Below are 22,301 nucleotides of genomic sequence, written 5' to 3' on the forward strand. Positions count from 1 at the left end.
TGTAATGTACGTGATCGCTACACTTGAGCAGCAAGACTTTCTAAAAGTCCCCTGAGATTGATACACAGCCTGTTTATGTAATTCACGTATTATCAATATGCTCTGAATTGAACATATATATCAATACTTTGGTAATGAATCATCTCATGAAAGGTATGATCTACTCCTTATTAATGTGGAAATAATATTTTAGCTGAGGAGGAAAACGGCTTCAGAAAAAAAGGCGCTGTTTGGATCACCTCTACAGCATTTGTACAGTAATCAAAAACAGAAAACAATCAAAATTATCAACATTTTGCTGTTTTATTGACATGAAAAAGGCGTTCGATAATGTGAACATAGATTGTTCATGGTTTAAAATATTAAAAATGGCATAAATGGAAAAATGTTTGAAGCTGTTAAAAGTTTATACAGCAATGTGAAGTGCGATGTGAGAGTAAATGGTTTGTTTTCACCCTGGTTTAAGGCCCCACAGAGACTAAAGCAAGGATGGCTTGTGTCTCCATTATTGTTCTCTATTTACATTAACGACCTGGCGGACAATATAAAAAGCATGAACTGTGGTGTTGACGTAAATGATTTAAATATTGGTATTATGTTATATGCTGATGCTATTTTATTATTGGCGCCCACGGAGGACAAACTGCAAAATTTGTTAAACATGGTTAATGAATGGTGTCAAAAGTGGAGACATACAGTTAATCCTACAAAAACTAAGATTGTTCAGTTTAGGCCCACCAATACAAATTACTCCAAAACCAACTTTTCAATTGGAGAAACTCTTTTGAAGTATAGTAACAATTATAAATATATTGGTTTGTGGCTCAACGAACACATGGACTTTAAGTTCACAATTAATGAATGGCTAAATCGGCAAGCCGAACTTTTGGTGTTTAATGTACAAAATATTTTGATGCTGGTGGTTTTACTTATGCAATTTACACTAAATTGTATGAATCCTTGGTTCAGCCTTTTATGCAATATGGTGCTTCCATCTGGGGGTTGTATGAACATTAAAAGTTAAAGCAAAACAAAGCATGTAATTTTTTTCTCGTCCTTAGACGTAATGCGTCAAATGTCGCCGCCAGGGGAGACATGGGTTGGAAATCATGTGTCACTAAGCAACGCATAGAAGTATTTCGTTTATTCTTCCACCTTAACAGTATGGAAATTACACGATTGCCCCGTGTCATTCATGCTTGGTCAAGTAAAAGAGGGCGCTCATTGGAAAAGGAGGTTTACAAGCTAGCTAGAAACTTAAACGTCGTCGACTTGATCGATGTCCATTCGATGACACGTGGTCAGTTCACTCTGATTATGCAAAAAAAAATTCAAGTGGATGAAACTGCTTGGTTTTCAGAGCTGTGGAATGATGCTAATTACCCTAATGGTAATAAGCTGAGGACCTATAGATTACTTAAGACGGATCTAGCGCCTGAGCCCTATGTCTTATCACATTATATCCATAGAAGCACCAGAAAATATTTGGCAATTTTACGCAGTGGCAGCCTCCCCATTAACATTGAAAAAATGAGGTACAGTCGTCCCCCTGTCCCCCTTCAGGATAGACTTGCCCTTTTTGTTTTAACTCAGTAGAGACTGAGGTCCACTTCTTAATTGATTGTAACATGGATGATGATTTACGTTATGATGTAATGAACGCTATGTGTGAATGTATGCCAGATTTCAAAAACTTATCTTCAACCGAGAAATTTATAACATTACTCAGATGTGAACACGGATGTTATACTCTTTGTAAGCTAATTGATCAAATGTTCCAAAGACGCTTGTCACTCATTTGTTTCTGTGTGCGCTTTTCTGCATGTATGTCACTATGCTTGCGAATTGTAGTATTTCTTCTTGTGATCAATGTTATACTTGTAATGTTTATGTTGAGTGTCGGTGAGGAAAATGCACCCCTGTTTTGTGTGTGTGTGTGTGTGTGTTGGGGGGTGGGTGGGGGGGTGGGGGGGTGTGGGGGGGGGGGGGGGGGGGTGGGGGTTATAATGTACGTATTGTGTGTGTGTGGGCGTGTGTGTGGTATAATGTACGTATGGTATGTGTGTGTGCGTGCGTGTGTTTGTGTGTGCGTGTACTTGTGCGTGTGTGTGTGCGTGTGTGCGTGGTATGGTGTTGGGTGGATGGGTATCTACGTGTTTGTGTATGATTGCGTGCGTGACTTTATAAGTAATTTGGCGTGTGCGTGTGCGTGTGCGTGCGAGCGTGCGTGTTCATAACCCAACCTTAATTTTAAACATTGTGTTAGTTTATGTTTTATTTTACCTTATCCAGATCATGGCGTTATAATTTGCTTTTATGTCTAAGTGTCTCGTAGGCCATACCTGGTCGGACGTTATATTTTATTGTTCGTGTACGTGTTTTAGTATGAAGTGTATATAACATGTGATACTATAATAAACATTATTCTCGCTCTCTCCCCTCATCTTTATGCCTTTCAAAGACTTCTTAAACACAATTTTCAGTATTAAGAACCAGTCAGGTGTGATATAATGCAACAACATACCCCATAGCACATTTCTGTCCTTTCTCAATTTGTCTCTTGTATACGGCCAGGGCATTGTCCAATTCTGTACATTTCTCCTTGCGCACCTGTCTGTTGCCACCACTGCTTAGCTGCATCACAGTTCACTTTTCAGATGGGATGGGAGCCGGCACTCTGAAGACTTAGTTTCCCATCCCACCCCTTGACATGATTAGTTGCACCTGGACCAACGGTGCCGTAGTGGTTCCACAAACTGCGACCATGGTCACCTTCCTTTCCAAAACGTATTATTTCTGTTAGCTGTACTGTTGTGCCATATATTTCACATAGGGCTAAGAGGTTATATGAAATGCTTTGTTGTAAACCCGTCATCATTCTCAATGTCAAGGTTCACTGTCAACTACATGTATGTCCACTGTTAATGTGTATATGTTGTACTTTTGTCCAATTATCCTTATATACTAATAAGATGTCTCTCTCTCTATATATATACTGTGATCCTATCAGTTACTGATCAGTGAATATCTTTATGTGATATAACTGCTAAGTCTCCTAACTTTGCACACAAAAAGCCGCGTCCATGTTGTAGTTGATAGAGAGAGGGGGCAGTGTTTCGATCCCCTGACCACGTCATACCAAAAGACATTACATGATGGTATTTCTTGTTACCCTGCCTGGAGCGCGACATTAAGTGTGCTAGCACTACAAACACAGTGCATCCGCACACATACAAGCAGCCAGACACGTGCATGCAACAATCATGATCTCATTCTCACCTTACCATGTTGTGTTTCAATAACTCAATTAACCTATCGATACATGAGTCAAAACTTTTAGCGCTAGGATGTACCGGCCAGAATGGACAAACCAAGGACTGGTCGGCTCGGGGTCTATACTGTGTCTGAGTGGGGTGTCCATGTTAAACTGCGGCATGGTATCTCAGTAGGCTAACACTATAAAACTGACATGATATAAGTATGGACTGGTACAAACAGCCACACATGTGTAATCCTTATTTGGTAATAAACAGACAAGTCACCTTTACTTCTGTGAAAAACACAAAATGGAGAGGCGGAATTTTAGTTTGAAATCAAACACAATCTAAAATCTGAGTGAAGCCTATTGCCCGAATGAATTCTTAACTCGATTGTGTAAGTTGAATGCTTCTTGCCATCAACATGTGATGGATGAGGATATGATCACAGTTATCTTTTGTTGGGTGAATTACACTTGGGTTTTCACGTCATGTATTATTATTTTGCATTTTGTTTCATGCAGTATGTTATGTTAGAAGTGACTGGCTTGACGAATGTCTATGTGTATTAATATGGTAGTTACACACTTCTATAAATATGACAAACAGTAAAATCAGCTAAAAAGACTTCTTGTACACTGACCATTGTTTGCAGTTTTAAGTTGTGGGAGATATAGGACTTGATGTTGATGAAGCATCACAATCACATGTACCGTTATCTCACATACACTTGTATTATTGATGTCATATAGTCTAAATATATATTTTATCATATGATCAAAATGATTTCCCAAAATGTTGATGGCCCTGAATGTTGTTTGAAATATTTATTCATTCTACCTCTGCTCGTGGGTTTCAACAAAGTGGTAAACATCTGAGACCCACATCACTTGATTGCAGTCAACATGAAGCTGACACACCGTGATATAACTGAAATACTCAAGTGACCCTTAACCCCACTCACTTAGTAATGATCTATCAACATGATGGGTTAACGTGTACAATATCTTCAAACATACACCTACATTTCAATATCTGTGACAGGCCCATGACGAGAGACGTGGTTACTCTTGTCCTAACATATACTTAAAGATAGTCCATATGGTTAACTAAAACATCAACAGTCGGGCATCCAAATCACTATATTATGACACAACAAACGTCGGATGTACAAACTGACCAAATAACGCATATTCAGACACACAAAAACAGTCGGATATGACAAACAGTTCAGGTACACACCTGGGACACACCAGACAGTGGAACAATACCACATATGTTTGTCGAACAAACAATCCAGAGACAGACTACCAATGGATTTCATAAACCTTAGAACGAATAAATATTCCCACATAACCGACAGGAGTACATGGAGATATACAAACAACATGCATCAACAGTCTCGCACAGATGCAGACAGACAGTTTTGCTGATTTGCCTGATCCAGGTCGCATGATAGTTCATGGTCTATATCAAACGAATAACTCATGCTGGGTTGTATGTTCAGTATCAACCACTGGTTTACCTCTCCCATGCTGGGTTGTATGTTCAGTATCAACCACTGGTTAACCTCTCCCATGCTGGGTTGTATGTTCAGTATCAACCACTGGTTTACCTCTCCCATGCTGGGTTGTATGTTCAGTATCAACCACTGGTTTACCTCTCCCATGCTGGGTTGTATGTTCAGTATCAAACACTAGTTTACCTCTCCCATGCTGGGTTGTATGTTCAGTATCAACCACTGGTTAACCTCTCCCATGCTGGGTTGTATGTTCAGTATCAACCACTGGTTTACCTCTCCCATGCTGGGTTGTATGTTCAGTATCAACCACTGGTTTACCTCTCCCATGCTGGGTTGTATGTTCAGTATCAACCACTGGTTAACCTCTCCCATGCTGGGTTGTATGTTCAGTATCAACTACTGGTTAACCTCTCCCATGCTGGGTTGTATGTTCAGTGCCTACCACTAGGTTACCTCCCATATACTGGATTGTATGTTCAGTAAAAAACCACTGGTTTACCTCCACATGTTTGGTTGTATGTTCTGTGTCAACCACTGGTTTACCTCCACGTGTTGGGTTGTATGTTCAGTATCAACCACTGGTTTACCTCCACATGGTGGGTTGTATGTTCAGTATCAACCACTGGTTAACCTCCACATGTTGGGTTGTATGTTCAGTATAAACCACTGGTTTACCTCTCCCATGCTGGGTTGTATGTTCAGTAACAACCACTGGTTTACCTCCACATGTTGGGTTGTATGTTCAGTATCAACCACTGGTTTACCTCCACATGTTGGGTTGTATGTTCAGTATCAACCACTGGTTTACCTCTCCAATGCTGGGTTGTATGTTCAGTAACAACCACTGGTTTACCCCTCATAAGCTGGGTTGTATGTTCAGCATCAACCACTAGTTTCCCTCTCCCATGCTGGGTTGCATGTTCAGTATCAACTATTTGCTTACTTCTCACATGCTGGGTTGTATGTTCAGTATCAACCACTGGTTTACCTCTCACATGTTGGGTTGTATGTTCATTATCAACCACTGGTTTACCTCTCCCATGTTGGGTTGTCTGTTCAGTATCAACCATTGGTTTACTTCTCACATGCTGGGTTGTATGTTTAGTATCAACCACTAGTTTACGTCTCCTATGCTGGGTAGTATGTTCAGTATCAACCACTGGTTAACCTCTCCCATGCTGGGTTGTATGTTCAGTATCAACCACTGGTTTACCTCCCACATGTTGTGTTGTATTTTCAGTATCAACCAATGCTTTACCTCTCACATGCTGGGTTGTATGTTAGGTAGAGGTGACAGTGACCCGGTCGTCACGGGTACTGCAAATCACTCGTAGAATTGAATTTTCGGGATAAGACTATATATTCAAATCCCAGGTTAGCGTGTGATCGATCATACGTTTGTTTGATCCATGCATACTCTTGTGATAAACGTGATAAGACTTTAGGCTTTCCTCCCTTTTAAACTCATACTGACATATATAAACATGGAAGATGTCAGTGGCTTATTTTTGCTTCGATTTCATCATTAGTTTAGATGATCAGTATGTTAATGTTTCCATCTGTATGGGGGAACGTAAGACCATTCTGTACCTTGGAGTTTGTCATCCGTGATCTATATGTCTTGTTTCCTTCTATGTGGATTGACATAGGAGCACTCTGGACCTTGGAGTTTGTCATTAGTTCAGATGATCTATACGTCTTGTTTCCTTCTATATGGATAGACATACGAGCACTCTGGACCTTGGAGTTTGTCATTAGTTCAGATGATCTATATGTCTTGTTTCCTTCTATGTGGATGGACATAGGAGCACTCTGGACCTTGGAGTTTGTCATTAGTTCAGATGATCTATATGTCTTGTTTCCTTCTATATGGATTGACATAGGAGCACTCTGGACCTTGGAGTTTGTCATTAGTTCAGATGATCTATTCGTCTTGTTTCCTTCTATATGGATAGACATACGAGCACTCTGGACCTTGGAGTTTGTCATTAGTTCAGATGATCTATATGTCTTGTTTCCTTCTATATGGATGGATACAGGAGCACTCTGGACCTTGGAGTTTGTCATTAGTTTAGATGATCTATTTGTCTTGTTTCCTTCTATATGGATGGACATAGGAGTACTCTGGACCTTTGTGTTTGTCATTAGTTTAGATGATCTATTTGTCTTGTTTCCTTCTATATGGATGGACATAGGAGTACTCTGGACCTTTGTGTTTGTCATTAGTTCTGATGATCTATACGTCTTGTTTCCTTCTATATGGATGGATACAGGAGCACTCTGGACCTTGGAGTTTGTCATTAGTTCAGATGATCTATTTGTCTTGTTTCCTTCTATATGGATGGACATAGGAGTACTCTGGACCTTTGTGTTTGTCATTAGTTTAGATGATCTATTTGTCTTGTTTCCTTCTATATGGATGGACATAGGAGTACTCTGGACCTTTGTGTTTGTCATTAGTTCTGATGATCTATACGTCTTGTTTCCTTCTATATGGATGGACATAGGAGTACTCTGGACCTTTGAGTTTGTCATTAGCTCAGATGATCTATTTGTCTTGTTTCCTTCTTAATGGGTGGACATTGGAACACACTGGGTTGTCATTATAAGTATGTCCATGAAAGACATTCATAAAGCAGAACAATGAAACAAACGTACACACGAATCTGAAACAGTGCAGTCTGTAACTTTTTTATTTCATACTAAAATACATATAATTAACAATAGATCTAGATTAACCACAACAATCATCCTACAATAAAACAAACTGCAATGCATGAAGTACCAGCATATGCATAAATAATTTTTTGCTGACATAATAACAAATGGCAACAAAAACGTTGCTTAAAAAGAAGGCTAAACTACAATTTAACTTATCCAAACCAATTTAAAAATCAGCTCGACAGTCTTCAAACAAACACACATAAATCGAATTTTTCTAAAACATATCACAGACTTAATACAATTCATAGTTTGTTAGAGCAAAATGGTATTTTTAATGGCTGGGCTTTCACAGAGAAATAAATAATAATCTGAAATAACAGCAGTTTTTATTTGTTTGTTTGTTTGTTTCACGCCGCACTCAGCAATATCCCAGCTGTAAATAATCAAGTATGGACCAGACAATCGAGGTACAGACCTCATGAGCATTGATCTACGCAATTGGGATATGATGACATGCATCAACCAAGTCAGTGAGCATGACCACCTGAATCTCTAAGTCGCTAAGTTCCTGAAGACCATTTCTAAACGAGATCTTCTCAGGTCGTTTTCCTTACTGATTTATTTGCCAACTACTTCCAGTACTGAATGTGAGTGAGTAAATCTTGTTTACCTCCACAGCAAGAAATAAACATGCCTTAAGTTGTGGGTTATTGTTATCTAGTTTCGGCCATGCAAACCAGAGACCCAAGTATGTTCAAGGATCCAAACCAGTCAGGCACGAAGTCAACGAGACTTATAACCATTTTAGCTGTTTGTTAGGATAAGCGTGAGGTACAGCCAATTTATTGCTTATAACCCGATTTTAACAGGGCAGGGATGAGCAAAGGAAGCATCAAAGTAGGCAAATAGTGTAAAGTGCTAAAACTTTCGATTTTCAATTAATGTTTTTGAGAAAAGTTGAATTGTTTTGTCATCCATAAACCAAGTAATCTAACAAATATAAAGTTGTGTTGACTCATATTATTGCATTTGATTTCTGATGATCTCATAAAATAAAATGCATTTCTGAAAAAAAAAAAAATATACAAGATTCAAAACGTTATTGACGTGATTAAGGTGCTCCACGTGTGAAATGGCAGTGGTTTACTCGAAGGGCTAATGCATATATACATGAATGTTGAGTAGGTTAGGGATCTATATAACAGTCTTAATACCTACACATGGACTGGTCATCATTTTAACAGTAGAACAATGGGGATGTCTGTTCTTAAAAGAAAACAACTCATAATACCTCAACTAAAGTTATACCTTGTATTAACTGATGCCGAGGATACTGACTGTGAATCATGATACTGTGATGCACTCTGCATCCTTTGCTGATGAGCACATCCAGTGTATTATCAACACGTGCTACCACACACAGTGTTCGAAACGTATCTGTTTTAGTATCACATATATTATCTAACACATCAAATTGATTTAATGACTAACATCTTCTTTAAAAACAACGATGATCATGACTGTTATTGTTTAACAAACAACACTAAATAACACTAATTCTGTCATCAGAACATTATCTTGCAACTAACATTCCCCTTAAGGAACAGTATGTGGAGAATTATACTTTCAAGTCATAGAGCCCCATATGATATACATCAAGGATACCAACATAGTGCCCACTTCTCCCAAGGAGAATACATAGAAGATACCATGTGTAAGACAGATTCTGATATCAAATGTAGTCAAAATCAGAATTTGATATTAACATACATACAATATTGTTATTTTTACTTAATCTTCTATTTTCCACACATATTACCAAAAGGTAAGTGTGTGGGTGAGTTGGGTTTACTGCCGCTTTCAACAGCACTATCGCAGTGTGTCAGATTAATGTGGGAGGAAAGCCCGAGGTGATACAGGTCTCAGACGTTTACCACTTCGGTGAAACCCACGAGCATGGGTATGGTGCTGACAAACCCAGAAACATAATCGGGGAAACCAGGATTCAAACCCATAATCATAGGTTTCTGGTGTGCCTAAGGGATGCAGCTCTGCACAGCCAATAGCGGCGCCTTATAATAAGATGACTGGGCCACCCATGCCCACTTAAAGGTAAGGATAGGGTGGAGAGCAACCTGTGCCTTGGTAAACAATGCTGTGTGACGTCTCCCAAACATCACTGGCACAATGTGCCGGCAACAGTCTTCTAGCCACAGTCAGTAATAGACATTTATGCATAAGTGGAAACCATGAACTTTAGGAAATCAATTTGTTCATGAAGCTTGATAATGTTTGTTATGAGGGTCAATATGAATATGCCCTGTCAGAGATTTATTGGCAAATATAAGTTAGCTACGCGATAACTGCAAAGAATAGTGAAGAATGAAGCCTTGCTTATTTCACGATAAAACATTGTTCTATCATGACCTCATATCTCGAGATTCGAACATGCGCTCACAACTTGAAGACATCGTATATATGACAACGCTATGTTTGAGAGGGGAGTGTCTAGTGAGTTGTTTCCCAAAGATGTAGCTGGGCAACACAGATTAACGCGATGACCCAACGATCATATCCCAAAACAGGAGAGATATGGTAATTGTTATTTGGAGAAAAGGTACAGATAATCGACGTGAGGATAGTGAGAATATGTGGGAAATACCCATAAAATGGACCTTCTATTGAGGGAGTCATCATTATGTAAATACGGGTAAATATTTTTAAAGCTCGTACATTTTATCATCATTCTTAAACAGGCCGTACATAATGTTGATATCTCATATAAGAAATAAACGAGTCATTGTCATTGTTTAGCTTTCAATAAAATACTGCAGGGAGAATAAACCATGATTTGCAGTGTTTTATTGTACGATAAACAACAACCACGAGTCCTTTTTTACCTAAATGTTCTACAAGCTACCATAATGAACAGGGTGCAAGATATCACATTTGCCATCTAATAATGAGATTCATACAACTGATGGTTAACTGGTCAACACTTATGATCCGCCACTGATTAGGATAGGTAAATATATTACACATATTGTCAGAGAAGTACATATCTTGGCAAAAGTATTGCATCTTTTGCGGAGAAAAAAGGGCAGCCTTTCAGAGGATTCGTTGAAATATTGTGATACTAACGCAGTACACCATCAATGCTTCAATGTCAGTATTAGGGCTAGGTACTAACGGAGTATACCATCAATGCTTCAATGTCAGTATTAGGGCCAGGTACTAATGGAGTATACCATCAATGCTTCAATGTCAGTACTAGGGCCAGGTACCAGTGCAATTGACCATCAATACTTCAATGTCAGACCCAGGTCCAGGTATTAGTCTATTGAATACTTCAATGTCAATATTAGGTCCGAGCACTAGTTAAGTATAAATGCTTTAATGCCAGTATTGTCCCCAGGTGCGTCTAGTGAAATGTTTCAATGACATAAGTAGGCCTATATACTCATGCAGTAGACCATCAATGCTTCCACGTCACTAATAAGGTCAATGTGCTCTTTTACTTGGCCATTACTTCCAAGAGGACTTTAATACTGAATTACCAATGTGTCTGATCCATGATAGTACATGCTTATTTCAGTGTACTGTTTCCACTCAGTACTTGGAGAAGGGGCCTGGTTCGTGTGGCAGCAGCACTCGGTGTGGGTAGAAGGAGTGGTCCACTGAGTAGTGGAGCAGGTTTGTCAGACTCGACATGTACATGTCAGCAAACCGGGCCAGTCGTCGAGTGAAGTAAGTTGGATTGTGGTATGTCCGAAACAGACTGCCAAACCGTGGATTGAACACCCCTTTTGTGTAGTTTCTGCCACAGAAGTAAAATAGTGATTATTAAATTCAACTGATATTATGGAAATGTGAAATATTCATAACATTCAACTCATTGAAAAGATCACATGTTGCAATATACTGACTATGATAAACCAAACTCTAAGCATAGAAATTAACATTCACAAAGAGGTGATTATCAGAACACTGTTTGAAAGACATCTTCATGTTTACTGCAAACCATCAAGAAAGAGGAAAGGAAGTCAAACAGTCCTGCTAAATATATGGAACAAGTATTTTATTTAATTTGCAATGGGTAGAAGGTAGCCCAATGGAATGATGAAGTGAAACTTTGCTGCATTCTTCATTCCCGACATTACAATCTATTCCAAGCCTGGCCCCAGATGGTTTCAGACAGCCTCACCTGAGATCATCTCTCTCTTTCAGCCATGCCTGTATCACTTCTCTCTGTTCAGGGCTGTCCTGACACTGGGAAATAAACAATAATGTCAGTTGGGTTTCTCAAGATCCACACAACCATCAACCATTCAAAATCATCATAATTTTAGACTCTACTTCTATATGATTTCACATGTGAAGTACCACATAAATATGCTTTCACATAAACTTAATGTCTCATATTCGTCCATTTGCTTTCTGGTGACATTCCAAAAGACAAATTTTCGAAAATATCAACTCTCCAAACCATACTACCAATACTTCCTGGATAGAATTGTTTCCTGAGAGTATAAGGTCATAACCATGTAACAACGTTGACCGATTGGCGAGGGACTTTGATGTGGCTGATTGCGTATCATCATGTCCTGATATTATGGACCATTGCTCATGCTTTCAGTCACCAGTTTGCCTGGTCCAACTCGATTATTTACAGGCCAATGTGACAAAGCTGTAATATTGCCGACTGTGGCCACAAAAGAAAAACTACATCATGACTTATTCAAACAGCTGGTGATTTAGTTATTTATAGATTCTTCTTCACAGATTACAAAATATTTAAGGTTTTCAACATGTTTCTATTTTGAGCTATGGTGCCATTGGCTTTATATGGAGGTCACATCAACACAGTATGATTTCTCACCTTGTGGTGTGTATGAATATAACTATACTCATATGACAAGAATATCTCAACCGATTGTATATAAGACTGTAGGGAGATTGTCACACCAACACTGTATGATTTCTCACCTAGCGGTGTGAAAGAATATAACAATACTCATGTGACAAGAATATCTCAACTTATTGTATATCAGACTGCAGGGAGATTGTCACCCTGACACAATATGATTTATCACCTTGTGGTGCATTAGAATATAACAATACTCATATGAGAAGAATGTCTCAACTGATTGTATGTCAGACTGCAGGGAGATTGTCACTCCGACACAATATGATTTCTCACCTCATGGAATATAACTATACTCGTATGACAAGAATGTCTCAACTGATTGTATATCAGACTGCAGGGAGATTGTCACTCCGACACAATATGTTTTCTCACCTCGTGGTGTGAAAGAATATAACTATACTCGTATGACAAGAATATCTCAACTGATTGTATATCAGACTGCAGGGAGATTATCACCCTGACACAATATGATTTCTCACCTTGTGGTGCATTAGAATATAACAATACTCATATGACAAGAATGTCTCAACTGATTGTATATCAGACTGCAAGGAGATTGTCACCCTGACACAATATGATTTCTCACCTTGTGGTGCATAAGAATATAACAATACTCATATGACAAGAATGTCTCAACTGATTGTATATCAGACTGCAGGGAGATTGTCACTCCAAAACTGTATGTTTTCTCACCTTGTGGTGCATAAGAATATAACTATACTCATATGACCAGAATGTCTCAACTGATTGTATATCAGACTGCAGGGAGATTGTCACTCCAAAACTGTATGTTTTCTCACCTTGTGGTGCATAAGAATATAACTATACTCATATGACCAGAATGTCTCAACTGATTGTATATCAGACTGCAAGGAGATTGTAACCCTGACACAGTATGATTTCTCACCTTGTGGTGCATAAGAATATAACAATACTCATATGACAAGAATATCTAAACTGATTGTATATCAGACTGCAGGGAAATTGTCACTCCAACACTGTATGATTTCTCACCTAGCGGTGTGAAAGAATATAACAATACTCATATGACAAGAATATCTCAACTGATTGTATATAAGACTGTAGGGAGATTGTCACACCAACACTGTATGATTTCTCACCTAGCGGTGTGAAAGAATATAACAATACTCATATGACAAGAATATCTCAACTGATTGTACATAAGACTGTAGGGAGATTGTCACACCAACACTGCACGATATCTCACATACTGATGCATATAAAGGATATTACAATATTAATAGCATGTAAATTTTACATCAAATTGTATATGTATATCAGAATATATCCTTATCCCATCTCACACTATGCATTGATTCCTTCTCCTTTCCATACGTAAGTGGAATTGTGCGTGAAGTTTTAAGCATTTAAAACCATTTTGCCAAAACACATCACTGTAATTCCCATTGTGTGGCCTAAAGTCACCTCACACGACTTGATCACCTGACTACCCCTACCACAGGCTAGAGGAGCCGTGATTCCGTGAAGTAGATAAGGGAGGGCTATGCCAATCTAGACTGTCATGTCTCCAAACCAACATAGTTAAATTTGATCCTTGATTCTTATATATATGTCAATGCAATAGAGTAACCCGTCTTGATGATACAGTATGTTAGGATGTAGGACAACTGTACAAGGCTATTCTGCATCATGCATCGTGGCCGTGGTCGTCCAGCAGGCGGTAAACATTCAGCTGTTAAGAATGAAGTGGATAACAGATCCTCTTCCATTGATAGTGAAGTGATGGTCAATGATGAGGTTTTGAAAATAAACACAATAAGGGTCTGATCGCTTAGGTTTCATGGTTGACGATAGTACAGACTTCTTCAACGAAGCCTTGAAATACCGAACCATTGAATGCTTGACAGTTGCGAAGGCAGATTATATTTCAATCTCAGGAGCTAAAAGTACTGCTGACATTCTTTAGAGATAGAAAATATGCCCCTGATATTGATTTTGATGTCGACCCTCAGGAAAGGGGTGTCATTGTCGCTCAAATGTCGATCCACAAGTGGAGGAATCATGTCAATCCTGATGTTGATTCGTAGACAATAAGTATCGATGTCGATCTATTTATCAGCCAGGTGAGGGCCCATTTGCATATCGTTGTCGAAACTGATGGCGCTCTTGGGGTGGTGTATAGCGATAGTAATAAGACATAGATTTGTAATCCGAATATGATGTGTATCGATCGTAATGGCCAAGCGATGGGTAACGGTCAGGCATGTGAAGGTATGGATCCAGAGAGTGAGGGGTATTGATCCCAGCTTTGATGGCAATCCCTATAAACGTTACGTCAATCCCCTGCTGAATATTGATAGGCATGGTGTTGTGGTTCTTGGTCAACGCAACAGTCTTCATCAGTACAATGTCGACCATGTTGATCTTGATGTATGGCATTCTGTGTCTTATCAGTCTGTATCGATGTAGATCTCTAGAATTATTGATCCCTCTAACATCGATCCCTCGAATGTAGAACCCTCACATGTCGATCCTGGTCAGAGGGGCGTGATCTATCTCAACTCTTCCTTTCTGTGAAGGGTGTAGACAAGGACGAAGTATGCTGGGGTCCATACTACAGGAGGAGTCTGGGGAGCACTAAATCATCTCATGGGGGAGCGAGAAGACAGACTCTCAGCTGAAGGTTGGGGAATGCTGGGAGGGTTGGTAGCAGTAGTTGTCACACTTGTGATGCTTGTCGTGAAGGAACTGTCTTTTGCCAAAACTGTACATATGTCTGTAGTTGAGCAAATATCGGCTCAGTAACAGGTGTGCAGGTGACAGTCAACAGTCATCGTCAACTGATAATGAAGTCAGGGTGGTCACATGAGGTTGTATTAAGACTGTCCTAGATGTAAACTGTCTATCGATATTCCATTTCTGGCATTTGCGAAAGGCTTCTTCTGTCAAATGGGAAGTTTGCGGGTAGCGGTGAGCCAGGGTCCAGGGCAATCACAACAGAGATCATGAGGACCGGCTGGTGAATAAGAACGTCTGCATATCTTGCAGGATGGGCGTTTATCATGATTATTTCCCATAATTGGCCGTAAATGTTTATAAGATGTAAGAGGAAACCCTTTAAAAAAACAAGAATAAATTCTCTACTTATTCAAAACACGTCCCTACACAATGGTGATGAGAGAAAGAGTGATGTGGCAGGGGTAGTCAGATGATAAAGTCATGTAAGGTGACTTTAGGTCACACTCAGGGCACACATACACATGATGGTATATCATCTGGTGATGCAGCTTAGTATAGCTAGAAGACACACATACTCATGATGTTAGGATGATATCTCACCTGATGTTTTTCTATGAGTTGTTGTAGAGATACCAGCCACCTCACAGCTGACTTGTATGCAGGGTCGTTCTGCTGTTCAATCTCAGCCTGAAGTAAACACTAAATGGTATCCATTTCCTATTGTCTAGAAGGAGTTCTTGCTTTCCTGATTTATAGTGATAAATGGACAGTTTCACTGGGTTCTTATCGTTTGTAATACTTTGCCCTGAGATGTTTCTGAGAGAGAAAGTATGGGTGTGACTGTAGCTATTTTTATATACCATCACAAGTAGGTTGAACTAAAGAAGCAAACACATCCTTGTTTATTATAAGGAATCTCCTGGACTCAATAGCCACCGAAGCTTTGTTTCCGAAGTGATGCCAACAGCTCCATCCATTGCTCCTATCACTGACTTTCTCTCGCTCGTGAGTGTAGTTTGATTAGACAGCTGCATTTAGTGTACTGTCTGTTATTCAGATCATGCTCATAACGAAGCTATGGTTGCGAATGGGTTCAGGGTTTGTATAACAGATGATACTTGGAAGTATTACTAACATAATGTATGTTCAATACAATGTTGAGTATGTGAAACTTTCCAACTGAGTTAAAATTTCAACATGATAGCGTACCTCCAGCTCAGGAATGATAGCACCAGTTCTCCAGCCATGGCGTAGTGAGGGATCCTGAATGTAGAGGAAATTATACCCAGTGAACTTCAAGCATCATTGAAATTATACATGTCTACAGTCAGAACTGTCAGTGTCGGCAACATACCAGCCCTGAAGTGTCAACCTGCATATAATCAAGTCCAGACAACATGTGATGGGGACCTCTGTAATAACACTGACTGGCATTTGGAATCTGTGTAATACTTTTAGTTGATTTTAATTCAAGAAGTACAATACTGTATCACAATGTATTTCTCCCTGTACATGAAGTACTACAGAGTTCGCTCCCTTTATCCGCACTACTCACAGCAAGATCACTGTACACATGGTCACCAAAGTACAGAACCCTTGAGCCGTACCAGCCGGTCATCTGTGTCAGGAGGTAGAAGTTGCCCTGGTAAAAGAGATTGTGGTAAGTCACAGAATCAGCATCAAATATTGGAAATAACAACATTCAGTTCTTTGGTTGACCAGTAGTACATTCATTATCAGTACTTCAGACTGCAGACAACAAACATAAAGACAAACTCCCTTGCCAGGTCAACAAAACTAGGATGTTGATCTGGAGATACCTGCTGTTGCGTCCAAGTGAACTGAACCGTGCATCATTACCATATTATCTTGAGTACAGTGTGCACATCTTTTTTCCAAAAAACACAGCGGTGTAGAGGCAGGTGCACATTATACAATATATAATGAGTTTTGATGTCTTTTCCCCCAACACAAAGACATTACCATGAGCATGTAACACCTGAAATACCATGTCAACAAATCCGTACTGAAGTATGCAAATTAATCATGTAGTAACACTGTCTGGTTACAAAAAGTGTTCATTGTATATCTGGACTTATGTTTGTAACCAGAGTCCTACCAAAGATCTGATTCCTATATATATAGTAAAGCTGCAATGAAAACAACATGATATTGAAATATATTATTCCTGATAAAATAATAGTTTCAAATACAATTCTGATGATCATTGCATCAAAATAATGAAACTTATATTATTGGGTAATTTCTAACCAATTCATCGGTAGAGTGGGAGAAAACGGGTGTACAACTGATTGCTCTTACTGGCTTAGTTTACAATGGTTTACAATAAATGCACACGATAATCTTAATGTCTGCATATAAAACAATACCTAGTAGAACAGGAAATACAATTTAAACAGTAAATCATCTTGTCCAGTTATATTTTGTTTGTTATCACCTGTTTGTTTCCCTGAATACGCCGATGGGAAAATGTAATATTTTTAAGTGCATAAAACTCGAAAGATTTTGCTTTTTAAAATAACGAATCCCCTAGAGGGGGGCTGCACACTTTAGTCAAGAAATATGATACTGTCTTACAGACTGCGATGATCTGGAGATATCTTCTGATTATATCCTGGTGAACTAATCCGTGCATCATTGCTGTCTTATTGACTGAGACGATCAGATAATGATCTATAGTTACCGTATTCAACGTAATAATCGCCCAGGGGGCTCTCGAAATTAGAAGTAGGTGGCTCTTATTAGAATATTATTTTCCTGAAAAAAACAGACTATTATTTAATTGCCCATAATTAAGGGTGCATATAACACATGAGTGCATATTGTATGCTTATAAATAAGTCTTGTGAACATTGATCAATCGGAAGGGGTGCTAATTGGGATTGTTCACTAGCCAATATATTAGCAAATACCGGCGTGGGCACTTGTTAGAGCGGGGCGCTTATTACGTCGAATACAGTATCTGCTGTTTATATCCAGAGGGAGCCAAGCCATGTGGTCAACATGTACCTGTTGATAAACTTTGCCTTTCTCCAGTGTCTGAACCCGGTCCCAGGATTGGCTGAACAAGGCTGGATCGTAGGTGCGGAATGGCCTGAAAGAACATGTGTGAAGCTGTCCATAAAATACTGTCCAAGGCCACCAGCTTAACATTGAACCTGTGAAGATTCGGGGTAGAATAAATCTTCAGCAACCCATGCTTGCTGTAAAAAGCGATCATGCTTGGCCTTAGAGGTGATGAACGGGATTGGGTGGCCATTCGCTGACTTGGTTGATGCATGTCATCGATCCCAATTGCGTGGATTGATGTTCATGATGTCAATCACTTTTACAAACCTGTAGAGGTTATGAATTCTCTGATGAAATCCTCCTTGGGGCACTTATTGCATTTTCCTTGCTCAAGAAAATCTACATGACATAGTTGTGACCATTTTCCTTAATAAAAAATGTTACCACACAAAAAACTTCGTTTTTGTATGATATACGACCACCCTTACGGGGCCTCACCCCCCACGGCGCCTCACACCAGGGGGAGCAACTCTCACCCAAATCACTTTCCATATGTCAAATGCTGACGGAATGTGGGGAAGTGGGTGGCCGTGCCCCAAGGAGGATTTCATCAGAGAATTCATAACCTCTACAGGTTTGTAAAATTCTCTTTCAGATTAAATCCTCCTTGGGGCACTTATTGCATCAAGACAGACTCCCAAAGATAATCAAGGAAGTGGCATCCATTAGCAACAGGCGTAAATAAATACATCGTATTTTATTATTCAACAGAATAAAATATTGAGTTCAATAAACTGAGACCATTACTGAGCAGTATAACCGGAGGACTGTCTAAAATCTCGAATACTCAATCGGCTAGAGATTAGAACATTGCCCAGTTCGGAGAACTGACTGACCAAACCGAGCACGCTCGCTTGAGTGTTTGTCGAGTTGGTAATGCTTGATGAACGTGCTCGGCTGGCTCCAAACAGCCGCGGAACAGATCTCCTCAATGGGCAGAGCCGTGGCGTACGCTTGTGACGTAGCCACTGCTCTAACCGAATGAGCCTTCAACCTGGTAGGGGGGTCCCTGCCTGTAAGCGTATACGCTGTACAAATGGTTGAAACTATCCACCTCAAGGTAGATTGTTTGCTCGCAGGTGAGCCAGCCTTCCTACCGCCGTAACAGCAAAATAGTTGGTTATCCTTACGGATACCCATAGTTCTGCTGATATAGGCCTTGAGGGTCCTGCGGACATCCAAGACATGTCTTGCAGTGGTCCCCAATTAGGAAGGCTGTGAAAGAGCAGGTAGCTCAATAGGAGCCATTCACGTGGAAGGCGTGTGCGACCTTAGGACGGTAAGAGTCCGGTAGTCGAAAACTGACTCTGCCCCGGTGGAAGACAGTTATTTCGGGATCGGCTGACACACCACAAGGAACGCCGTCTTCCAGCTCAACAGCTGAAGAGAGAGAGACAACAGATCTCGAAAGGAAGGACGGGACAGCCAATCGAGAACGATTGACAAGTCCCAAGGGGGACTGATCCGCCGGACTGGCGGTCGGATCCTGTCCACACCTGCACTAATTGGTGTGCACGCAGAAGTGCCCCGTCGACAGGGACGTGAAAAGCTGCGATAGCTGTAGAGTACCCTTGGACTGTTGATGCGGCCAGGCCGTCATCTAGTCGCGACTGGAGGAACTCAAGTACGGCTACGAGATCTGCAGAAAACAAATCTGCAATCCCTCTATCGACACACCAGCGCGCATAGCAGGCCTATCTATCCTCGTACTGAACGTTTGTCGAATCCCTCCACGAAGCCAGTATTGTGTCTGCAACTCTTGCAGGAATACCGCTCTTCTGGGGGCGATTCCTGACACTGGCCAAGCCACCCATTGAATCCTGGGATTCGGGTGGAGGGCCCCGTTCTGGGATAGGAGGTCCGGTCGTAAAGGTAATATAACAGGAGGCTGAGCCAGAAACCTGAGTATTACTGGAAACCAACTCTGCGCCGACTAAAGAGGTGCCAGGAGCACAATTAGTCGCGCAGGCTGAGTGCCTAGCTGAGACAGGTCCTTGGAAATCAGAGGTACTGGGGGGGAATGCCCACAGAACTGTCCGTACAAACTAGCTGGATGGCGTCCGGTGCCACTGACCTCGGGTCGGTGACTCGGGAGCAGAACATTGGTGTCTGGTGGTTCACCCCAGACGCAAACAGATCCACCTGTAACGACCTTTATAATAGGGAGAAAATCCCGAAGATCCCCGGGTCGAGCCTCCACTCGTGAGGAGCGAGGATCCGGCGAGACAGAGCGTCCGCACGGACGTTGTCCACCCCCGGGAAATAAACAGGTAGCACCCTGATATCGTGAGAGTCGCACCATAGTAGGAACTGCCACGTCTCTTGTCGAAGCGACGGAGACGCTGTTCCCCCCTGCTTCTTGATGAAAGTCATCGCCGTTTGGTTGTCAATCTCTAGACGAACCACTTGGCCACAAAGCAGATCCGGGAAGCGTTGGAACAGCAACCTGACCGCTCTCAGTTCTAGCACATTGATATGCAGTTTGATCTCCTGCTAAGACCATAGTCCCGAGGCAGTGTGATCATTCAGAACGCCTCCCCAGCCGGAGAGTGACGCGTCTGTTTGAACTGTGAGAGACGGAACGGGAGTGTCGAGGGGGAGCCCCCGGGACAGATTCCTGACCTCGGTCCAGCACTGAAGGTGTGTAATGAGCCACTACGGAGTCTCGAGCACAGTCTCGTGATCTTCCGAGTTCGCCCGAAGTCGACGGAGTGCTTGTTGAATGGGACTCATTCTCAAGCGCGCCCGCCAGACCACATCCACTGTCGCCGCCATGTTGCCCAGTAACTGGAGCCATGTACGAGCAGTGTGACTTGCGCTTAAGGAACTTGATATCTTGTGACAGAGATACACGTCCTCTCACCGTGTTGAAATTAGCCCCTTGGAAGACTAGATTCTGAGTGGGGCTCAGATCTAAATTCATGAGATTGACTATCCATCCTAGAGTGATCAGAATGTCTTGTGTAGCTATCTGACTCAGGGATTGGGATAGAGATGTTAGTAACCAGTCGACGAGGTACGGATGGCAGAACCGACCTTTCGACCTGGCCACTTGGGCAGGAAACAACATCAGCTTGGTGAACACGGGGACGTGGAGATCCCGAATGGTAGAACCCTGAACTGATAACACCTCCCGTCGAAAGAAAACCTCAGGTATTTCTTGAACTCAGGGTGTATGGGTATGTGGAGATAGATGTATTTTAAGTCTATTGACATTAGCCATTCTCCTGTCTCGACAGCTGAGATCACTGTTTGGTGACTAGGAAATAAGTCGAGTAGAAGCCCTCGCTTTCCTGTCCCTCGAGACCCGGTTCGATCGCAGCTTTCATAAGAAGTGCGTCGACCTCGGCACGGAGGAATTCCGCCTTCTCTCGGGTAGCAGGCACCGGAGTGTGCTTTATCCCGGAGAAGGGGGGGAGGATGATGTTTCCACCGAGGCAAATGTCCATCCCTTAAAGTGGACGGGGTCCGGGGATTGCGATGTAACTGTCTCCCATTCCTTCAGGAATAGAGCCAGTCGGCCGCCTCCGGGGACATCCGGCTTGAGGCAGTGGACCCCGGCAGTCGGCAGTTCGATAACGGGTCCATCCGGGGGCCTTCGGGCGCAAATGGGAACCCGATGGGTTCCCAGCCCGCGAAAAAGCTGTTGGCCTCTCTTGCTCCTCCCGTCGCCCTTATCTCAAGGAAGCGGCTGCTTCCAAGCAGGTGTGGACTTCTGACCCGGTGCGTCAGCGTAGGAGGGGACAAGTTGAGAGGCCCGCTTACGCGGTTTTAACGCTTGGTACCTCCAAACAAGGCCTTAGAGTCTTTGATGGAAGTATACAATTAAGCGGCCTCTCGGACCACCTGCTGAGCCCCAGGGAAGAGGGTGGCACCCATCTTATACGGCAAAGCAAGTAGGTCTTGGCATGTGGAAGTTGAGTATTTAGATACCGACATCCACAGCCTGCGCATGCCCATAACAGCGCACATCATGTGCGAGGCACAGCTACGAATAGCGTCCCGCGCAAGATGACTGAACTTCCGTTAGTTTCGCGGCCAACTCCGAAGAGTCGGCCGGCCCCTCTCCCGCTAACTCCCTCTGTACAGCTGACAGATACGCGGGGTGTGCGGACACACG

The 22,301-nt window shown here is 41.6% G+C and overlaps 1 protein-coding gene across 2 annotated transcripts in view; it reads right to left on the reverse strand.

Moving 5' to 3' along the window:
- Positions 1 to 7,456: 7,456 nt before the first annotated feature.
- The window catches only part of LOC124118078 (5'-nucleotidase domain-containing protein 3-like), a 33,408-nt gene continuing 18,563 nt past the window's right edge, over positions 7,457 to 22,301 (reverse strand). For both annotated transcript variants that reach the window (XM_048390936.1, XM_048390935.1), the window contains exons 11-16: positions 18,122 to 18,206; positions 16,647 to 16,733; positions 16,301 to 16,354; positions 15,692 to 15,778; positions 11,648 to 11,712; positions 7,457 to 11,260 (exon numbers count right to left, since the gene is read on the reverse strand). In XM_048390936.1, coding sequence (XP_048246893.1) covers positions 11,053 to 11,260; positions 11,648 to 11,712; positions 15,692 to 15,778; positions 16,301 to 16,354; positions 16,647 to 16,733; positions 18,122 to 18,206 — 586 coding nt within the window. In that variant the 3' untranslated portion in view covers positions 7,457 to 11,052. The remainder of the gene's footprint in view (positions 11,261 to 11,647; positions 11,713 to 15,691; positions 15,779 to 16,300; positions 16,355 to 16,646; positions 16,734 to 18,121; positions 18,207 to 22,301) is intronic.

Source organism: Haliotis rufescens, unplaced genomic scaffold, assembly GCF_023055435.1.
Source record: "Haliotis rufescens isolate VD_foot unplaced genomic scaffold, xgHalRufe1.0.p SCAF_9, whole genome shotgun sequence".
NCBI classification, from domain to species: Eukaryota; Metazoa; Mollusca; class Gastropoda; order Lepetellida; family Haliotidae; genus Haliotis; species Haliotis rufescens.